The sequence below is a fragment of the Nannospalax galili genome, unplaced genomic scaffold (genome assembly GCF_000622305.1).
Source record: "Nannospalax galili isolate Female #2095 unplaced genomic scaffold, S.galili_v1.0 scaffold328, whole genome shotgun sequence".
Classification (NCBI taxonomy): Eukaryota; Metazoa; Chordata; class Mammalia; order Rodentia; family Spalacidae; genus Nannospalax; species Nannospalax galili.
The window spans coordinates 927411-936753 of record NW_008358342.1 but is presented as its reverse complement, the minus strand read 5'-3'; the positions used below and the strand labels follow the sequence as shown (position 1 = coordinate 936753).

The 9343-nt window shown below is 36.8% G+C and overlaps 1 protein-coding gene across 4 annotated transcripts in view; it reads left to right on the top strand.

The window, feature by feature from the left end:
* Positions 1-4996, top strand: part of Rbm27 (RNA binding motif protein 27) — a 102497-nt gene extending 97501 nt beyond the window's left edge. For all 4 annotated transcript variants that reach the window (XM_008821640.3, XM_008821638.3, XM_008821639.3 and 1 more), the window contains one exon: positions 1574-4996. In XM_008821640.3, coding sequence (XP_008819862.1) covers positions 1574-1657 — 84 coding nt within the window. In that variant the 3' untranslated portion in view covers positions 1658-4996. The remainder of the gene's footprint in view (positions 1-1573) is intronic.
* Positions 4997-9343: the final 4347 nt, after the last annotated feature.

Sequence of the window (9343 nt, the reverse complement as noted above, 5' to 3'; positions counted from 1 at the left end):
AAATGGTGCTGGCAAAACTGGATCTCCACCTGTAGAAGAATGAAACTAGATCCTTAGCTTTCACCTTGCACAAAAGTCAACTCGAAATGTATCAAGAACCTCAATGTGAAACTGGAAACCCTGATATTATTAAAAGAAAATATTGGCAGAAACTTACAAGAGATAGGTTTAGGAAAGGATTTTCTAAATCGGACAGAAGTTGCTCAGGAATTAAGGCCAACAGTCAACAGTAGGACTTCATTAAGCTAAAAAGCTTCTGTACAGCAAAAGAAACAATCAATAAAGCATGGAGAAAACCCACAGAGTGGGAAAAAATCTTCATGAGTGACACATCTGGCAGAGGTTTAACATCCAGAATATATAAGGAACTCAAAAATCAAAGAAGTGAGAAACCAAATAACCCAATTAAAAGATGGGCTAAAGATCTAAACAGAGAGTTCTTAAAGGAAGAAATAAAGATGGCTAAGAAACATCTCAAAAAGTGTTCAACATTGTTAGTAATTAGGGAAATGCAAATTAAAACCACCCTAAGGTATCGCATTACCCCAATCAGACTGGTTAGGATCAAGAGAACAAATGATACCAAATGCTGACGAGGACGTGGAGAAGGGAACACTCATTCACTGCTTGAGGGAATGCAAACTCTTGCAACCACTATGGAAAATTCAATTTCAGCCACCTGATATTTGACAAATGAACCTACCATTTGACCCAGTTATACCACTCCTTGGCATATACCCAAGAGTTTAGATTTTATGTATGATTTTATGTGTATATGTTAGTGTCATGGGAAAGATAGCATATTCATTCCTCACAAATAATTGGATAGATGTTCCAGGAGAGATTTGTGAATTTTAAGTGTTTATTTTCCTTTTTTTTTTTTGTCTTTTTTAGACAGGGTCTCCCTGTATCCCCAGCTGGCCTGGAACTCACTTTGTTGACCAGGCTGGCCTGGAACTCACAGAGATCCACCTGCCTCTCCTCCCGAGTGCTGGGATTACAGGATTACAGGCATGTGCCACCATGCCCATATTTTCATCACTTTTAAGTTAGTGAAATAAAGTCAATTAATTTTTATTAGAGACAGTTCTCATAGATTTTGTTTTCTTCTAAACATCCCCTTAATATTTTTTGTTTATTTTGACAGGGTCTGCCTGTAGCCCCAGCTGACCTAGAACTCAGTAGACCAGGCTGGCCTTGATCTCACAGAGATTCACCCATCTCTGCCTCCTGAGTGCTGGGATTAAAGGCATGCACCACCACATCCAACCTCCTGGTTTTTTTTTTTTTTCAGTTAGGGTCTGACCCTATAAGGGCCCAGGCTGCCTTCAGAATCACAAATTTGCTTGCCTGGCTTTCACTTAGTATTTATTTTCCTGATGATTTTAGAATGGAAATCTCCTATTAATATTTTCAAAATAAACAGAGGATAAGAAGTAATAGTCTGTTTTGAAAAATGTGTTGTGGGAAATGGGGCAGGTTATCAAGTACAGAAGCTCTGCTTACTTATCAGATGGCTGTTTTGCTTAGTGTTTGTCTACGACTAAGCAGATTTTATCCTTTGTTTCTTCAGGAAACAGAAACCTCAGATTTGTTCTTGCATGATGATGATGATGAAGATGAAGATGAGTATGAGTCTCGTTCATGGCGAAGATGAAATTTGATGCGAGCTGTATAATTTTTAGAAATATTGTTTAGAAGAACAACTTTTTAAAATTATTTAAAGAAGTCAATGAGCCAAAAAATTTTGTTTATTTTTCTCTTCAACACAGTAGGTTTAAGGACAGCAAGTTTGCTATTTAAACACATCTCATAATTGTCTGGGATATTAAAGCACCAAAGGCCTAGTGACTTTACAGTTGAGAAGATCCACAAGAATGGCATGGATTCTCTAGAGCCTTATCTCCCACACCACCTGTTTTTGTTGCTGTTGGTGTCGGATTACAATGTAAATGACAGGGTGTTCAGAAATTTTATTTTGGATTATAATCTGCTGATAAAATTTCATTAAATGTCAAAATGGCCTGGAATTTCTTAACTCTTAGCTATTATGGATGGGTCCTCAGACAGTAGGAGCTATTATATTTATAGCTTAAATACCCTTTTGCTTTCAAGTGTTGTCTTGGAAGAAAAATAAATTTATTTTATTATTATTATTTTTTTTACTGTTGGAAAAGCCCACTTTGTATTCAGTCTTTTTTTTTTTTTTCCAGAGTTTTTTGTGCAGTAGTACTACAGTGAAAATTGCAAACTCTGCTCATAAATGTTGCAGGGCAGTATAGCTAGCACTGTGGCACTTCTGCCTCCATCACACTAGCTCCTGAACTGTCCCCTGATGATCTTCCTTTGTTTTGGTAGGTGGCGAGCATCCGGTCACTTGGTCCTCTCTTTTAAAAACCTCATATACCTTTTGTCCCATCACTCATTCCCTCCTTTCTTCCTCATTCCTTGTGATTAATAGGCCTGACTTACTGAAATAAGTGATTCAGTTGGGCCATCAAGAATCAGTCACCAAGTTGGACGTGGTTGTGTATGCCCTTAATCCCAGCACTGGGGAGGCAGAGGCAGGCAGATCTCTGTGAGATCAAGACCAGCCTGGTCTCCATAGTGAATTCTAGGCCAGCTGGGGCTACAGGAAGACCCTGTTTCAAAAAGACAAAAAAAAAAACCCAAACAACCCCCAAAAAACAGTATATAAAAAAAAATCAGTCACCTTGATAAATAAGTGATGTTTTGGTGAGAATGGTGAGAATAAATGAAGAATTTTAGAGGAAAGAGTCACTGGCTAACCCTCCCCTCGTTTAAAGCTTCAGCATAGTCATAGTTACACAAAAGGATTAAAAAGTGTCTGAAATTCTTTTCTTAAATTTAAACCATGATGGTGAGGTGCTGGGGTGTGGGGTAGGACCTGGTAAGCTAGTAATAAACGGGAGTCCTAACGTGACATTGATCGGATGACCTTATATTTTCAGAATTTTGTAGCTGTTGCTGTCCATGAACATACACATACTTGAGTAGGCAGTTTCCTTTATTGTGTGCATTTTTACTGTACACTCTGTTAAGTAAAATATATGTGTAAAGTTACGTCCTTGTGTTCTGAATGTTAGATGGACAAGCAGAGGAGCAACACTACCCTGTACTGACCCCTGGGGAAATAAAATGATTACTGTACATAGGATGTCACTTTTTCAAGGATATATACATCTGTGTTTTAATATGTATGGTGTGAAAATTTGAAACTTCCTGTTGGCTTCAGAAGGTTCTTGTTGATCCACTATATCAAGGATTTTGTTCCCTGAGGTAAAGACTATTTCTCAAAATAGAAACTATTCACTAAGAAACTTAAAACCACCAGGACTCTAGATTTACTTGGATACAAGAAGTTCAGTCCCATGTTCTGATCATCTTTCCACTCTGCATATTGTTCTGGAATGATGTGTCAAACACCCAGATCATTTTTAAGTTTGTGTAGTTGTCCTTTTGTGATGGAACTTCCTCTTGAGGGTATTGTCATGTTTCTGATAACACTGAAGCTCAAACAAGCTCATAAAGGACACCATTAGAATGAGGGACCTACAATAAGCATCTTGCTCCTTACTTCTTCATTATCTCTAATGAAATTTTCTTGATGTCTGTGGCTCAGTCAGTATATATTTGGAAAGATTCATTGTGGTGAATATTTTGAGTCCTGACGTTTAAACGTGATAGAGGGAACAAAGGATTTATATATTTTTTGTACAAAGTTTTTTCTTAAACTGTATAATTTTGTAAATAATTTGTTTGGGTTTTTTTCTTTTGTGTACTAAAACTACCAGCGTATAGATTTCAATAAGAATTGTTGTATTTTTGTATTTGGAAACTGAAAATTACAGTAAATTAATGAAGCTGTAAGAAAATTTTCAGTAGACTGACAGTTCAACAGAATGAGATTCCTTTTCATATGATTTTTTTTAACCTCAAAATTGACATCTTTTTACACTCACTATAGAGAATTGAGGATTTGTTTGGCTTTTTAGTTGTTGAGGGCAGAGGATGAAAGAGGAAAGTGCTAAAGTGAAGAACCAGATAGGTGTTTTCTTCTTAAGGTTTTGGGTCATTTGTATAAAACTTGGGTTTTCAATGTACCTTAAGAAGAACTGAAATTCTTTTCAAATGTCCTTTCTAAAACATGTTTTACTAAAAAATGAATTAAAATATGGATTAATTATATTATTATGAAGCTTAAAGTTAGCACAGAACAGGTAAATTGTGTGTGTGTGTGTGTGTGTGTGTGTGTGTGTGTGTGTGTGTATCTCCCCTTGGGGATTTTTTTTTTAACCCCTATCTGCCAATCCCCAACTGTTAGAATTTCTCTTAAAAGTGAATACCATGACTTGTTTTCTTGTCATCTTTATTTACAGTGATAAAATATAGTAATTGAGGCAAATTCGGCTGTTAATGTGTATGTTATCTTTACATGTAGCAGATGAGCAGTAACAGTTGCCAGTGTGACTCGGTCAGCCTGATTTACTTGATTCCTGCCCAAGCCTAAAAAGAACCCCAAGGAAAGCAAAACTATGCTCCATTTCTTCACGTAGCATTGGTAAAATGTTATCCCCCGCTGAGACACTGGAAGGTGGTCCTGTTAGGGTGAAAAGGGTCCATGATGGATCATTATTTCAAAAAGAAAAAGAAAAAAATCATGTGAAAAGGAATAGTGGTTCCTCTTGATGTATAGTATGCCTGTATTATAGTTTTTACAAAATTGTGAACTTGTGTAATAGTATAATAGGAGATATTGTTGAATTTCTAACTGTTTATACATTTAAATTCATATATGTAATGTTTGTTTTATCGATTACAATCTGAATTTCTAAGAAGCATGTTGACTTTTTGCAATAAAGATGCAATATGGAATGGTTCACAATTGGGGGAAAAAAAAGATGAAAATATCACAAATTTTAAAGAATTTGGAAAATTTATGAACCATTCCAAAAAATTACAACAATCACCAAAAGAGCTGTAATTCTGGCTTGTTCTGGAAAGAAAGAAAATGTGTGTGTATGCTTGCCTGTGAGAGTGAGAGATGGGTTTGTGTGAATGCTGTGTGTGCATGAGAATGCTGCTCAGTCTGAAGTTCATTTCAAATCCACTGATTGTAAATGTTTAATAGACTTACTCCTCCAACAAGGTAGACTGAATGAAAGAGTTATTCGGGTTGGGCATGGTAGTACACGTATATAATTCCAGCACTTGGAAGACTGAAAGCAGTAGATTTCAACTTGAGTCCCATTTGGGCTACAGAGTGGGTTCTGGGCTCAGAAAAGGGGGCGGGGAGATTGAAAGATGACATGGAAGGTCCAGAAAGCAAGCCTCAGTAGCCATGATTTGTGTGCCATGAGTAAGTCGTATCCCAGTTACAAAGCACAAACAGTTTTATGAGGGCAATTATTTCAGCGTTGAGTGTATTTGTATGTTCACCAACAGTAGGAAGGATATTTAGATAGGAAACGAAGCTTCAGAAGGGATGGTCAGAGACACATCAGCCCTAAATGTGATAAAGGTTTGTTATGAGAAACGGGAAAAGGGAATGGGGCAGTATAGCACTTGGGCTCCTGTTTGTTTATTTTTTTCCTTTCTGATTTTAAAAATAGTTACTCATAAAATACCCTTCACGTAGTTATAAAATTCAAGTGAAGAATGGGTAAATTTCATTCTTTTTCATTCTTTTCAAAGAGGTAGAGATATTTATATAAGGCGAATGGCAAGGAAGTTGCATGTAGACATTTGTGTTGAATAGACCTCGATAACACAATGTTTATTGTTTCTGGAGCTTGGCGGGGGGCAGGCATTCTGAACATCACTGTCTGCCCAAGAGTACACATGAAAATTTGCGCTAAAATTGAGCTCTGTGAATAGAAATAAGTGGTTTATTGAAGTTTTTACTGATTCTGATATTAATAGTGCTGAAGCAAAGATAAGTTTTGACTCATGAGCCCCCACATATTACCTAGCCTGAATTTAGTTATGGTAGACATAGATGGATAGGATTGCGTGTGTCAATGAATAAAGTGGTTGACTTAGAGTAGTCTGCAAGGCAGACTTTTTCTCAGTATCAAAGACCTAATCTCAAGCTGGGCATGGTATAACACACCTTTGGGGCTGGAGAGATGGCTCAGCAGTTAAGAACACTGGTTGTACCCGGGTTCGAATCCCAGCACCCGCATGGTAGCTAACAGCTCTCCGTAACTCCATTCCCAGGGGATCCGACAGCCTTGTCTGATCTCTGTAGGCATTGCACAACATGGGTGCACTTACCTACATGCAAGAAACACACACATACATGTAAAATAAAAAATTTAAAAAAAAGAACACACCTTTAATCTTTGTGATCAATGCCATATATGTTGAGTTCCAGCCTAGTTGGGACTACAAGGAGACCCTGTCTCAAAGAAATAAAAAAAATGAACAAATACTAACTTCAGGAGCTAACCACCAATGACTCGGGTGAATACCACTATTGCATGTATTATAAATCACTTTCATTTCTGCTAGATAGATTTTTATGGCCAAGGGATCTCATTCAAAGAGGATTGTCTGCCATTTTCCTGTTACTTGTTCTCCAGTCACCCTTGGCATGCTAGTCCATCCAGCATTCTGAGATAGGTGAGTTGGTACAGGCGAAACTAAGAGAACAGTATTCGTTGGTGATTTGCAAACACTTCATTTTTCATAGGGCAGTCTTAGTAGTCTAAGATAAACATGAAAAACACTGCTATTTTTCTGTGTTTTTATGTCAAATCCTGTTTTTTAATCAGTGCTTTTTCAGAGTAGAAATTCTTTGTAAAGGCAAATATCTTCCTAATAGTGTTCTAAAGTCATTAGGATCTCACCTTTTCATTTGCTCCCTGACCGCTGTTGTGAGCTACGATTTATAGTTTGAAATTAAAATAGTAAGGGCTGATTATGGACCTGGCCAAGTTAGTTTTGTTCTTTAAGGATGACAAAGAAATCTCAGGATTGAAGCTGCTCACTTGTTCAGTTTGAGTTCTTAGCCTACATGCTGTCTATATAAACTTGTATTTCTGATTAAAGTATTAAGTTCTAGTCCTTGAGCTGCCCTCTAACTAGAGTTTAACCCTTAGAGCCTGCAGGGGACTCCAAAGGGCAAAATTGAGTGTTAAAGCATTGACAAGTCTTTCCACAGCAACTCAGAATGAGACGCATTTTGCATTGTAACCCAGCTTTCATGCATACATCAAACAAAAGTTTAGAAAACAATACCTGGCTTAACTATGCAATGCACACTTGGTGTTTTTATACAACTAGATAAAAAATTTTGTTTGGACTCACATTGGGATTTCCAAGGTGCAGTTTAAAAAACTAGTTCATGAATTACAGGATGAATTGAGTCTTTAAATCACTCTCTCACTGTGACATCAATACTATTCTGAATATGACATGATGTATCTATCTTATGTATTGATTTTGCTTGGAAAAGGTTTGGAGTACAAAATTAACTTCTAAAAGGTGAAAGTAGACAAATGAATTTCTTACTTGATGCTCTTTCACCTGAAGGGTATTTTGTACTTCTTAATTAAAAAAATAGGCATTTCTGTTAGCTAAAATAAGTCTTCCTCCCTTAAAAAAAAAAATAGGTAATTTCAGAGTAACTTCAAAATTTGCTGTTTTTGGTCGGGTATGGTGGCTCATGTCTTTAATCCCAGCACTCTGGAGGCAGAGGCAGGCAGATCTCTGTGAGTTTAAGGCCAGCCTGCTCTATATAGTGAGTTCCAGGCTGGCTGGGGCTACAGGGAGACCCTGTCTCAAAAAGGCAGAAAGAAAAAAAGAAAGAAAAAAATTGCTGTTTTTCTCATGAGATGGGAATGTGGGAATGGAACATTGCTACATTTGGATGCTACTTCTGTGCAAGTCAAGTCACTTTGCAAACGTTATTTATATATAATGTGCATGTACATACACACATGAGAATAGCTAATGTGTGAAGCTAGTACAACTGTATACATTTAAATCTATAAATACATTCTTTGTCTTTGGATTTAATTTTTTACCTAATTTGGAGTTTATCTTAGCTATCAGTTCTTCAAAAGAAACTCAGTTTAGATGTCATAGAATTATACATAGTCTAATATTGTGCCACTGGATTTGACTTTTATTCCTGTAAACGTGTAAGAATTATAATAGATAAACCAATGTATTAAAAATAATTAACATTTTCCCCATTTTTAACATCTTGGTATTTTTCTCTTTATTTCTTAAGGGTTTTTTTTTTTTAGTTAAAACTTTATTTTTCCCTTTAATTAGCATATAGTAATTGTTACAGTTAGGAGGTAAAGCGTGATGTTTTATTTCATGCCTACAGTGTATGCTCAGGGTAAACAGGATCCATTGGGTCTGTGAAGAAACACAGTCAGCACTAGTGGTAATAGAAGGCACTTGTACACCAGTATTTCTAAACCTTTTGCCCATATACAAATCTTAAAAAAAATTTTTGATTTATATTTATGCAAGTGTGTGAGTGTAATGCCTGCATGTATGTAAGTGCACCCATGTTGTGCAGTACCCAAGGAGGACAGAAGAGGGCATTGGATCCCCTGGAACTGGAGTTACAGCCTCCATGTGGGTGCTAGGATTCGAACCTGGGACTTCTGCAACAGCAACCAGAGCTCTTAACCACTGAGCATCTCTCCAGTCGACATATACAAATCTTCCTTAAGCAATAAAAACCTTTCTCATGGTATCAGCAAATATCAGTTAAACTGACTTGTAATTTAAAACTAATCAGTTTGGAAGTTTTAAATGCAGCCTGAGAGCTAGTCATGGGCTAAGAAGTTGCCTACATTCTATGCTACAACAACCTTTCAGGGTGGCATACCTAACTCCTTGTTACACTTTGAAAACTCAGTTTTGGAAAGGGTTAAGTGGTTTCCCTGAGGTCACACAGTCTGTAGGGGTGGAACCAGGATTTGAATACAGTACTGACTCCAGAGCTCAGGTTCTTAACCTTTGTGCTCTACTACTTCTAATAAAATGGAATATTGCAAGTCTGCAGAATGTCATTTATCTTTATTATTAGTGTCTGTCAAATACTGTCATCCTGGCTCTATCCATCTCATCTGACTTAGATTGGAGCCAAGTTCCCTTGGGGAACACCACCATGCTTTTCAGTAGCGTATTAGAAAACAGTGTTTATTCATGCTAATTTGTGGAGAAGCAGTTTAAAGTAACAATTTTCTGTGACCTCCACACTGTACAGCCAGCCAATTCGATATATTTTGCAATAATTTAGCCATATCATAACCTATGTTTATTTTATTTTCAATCTTATCTTAAATATTTTTCC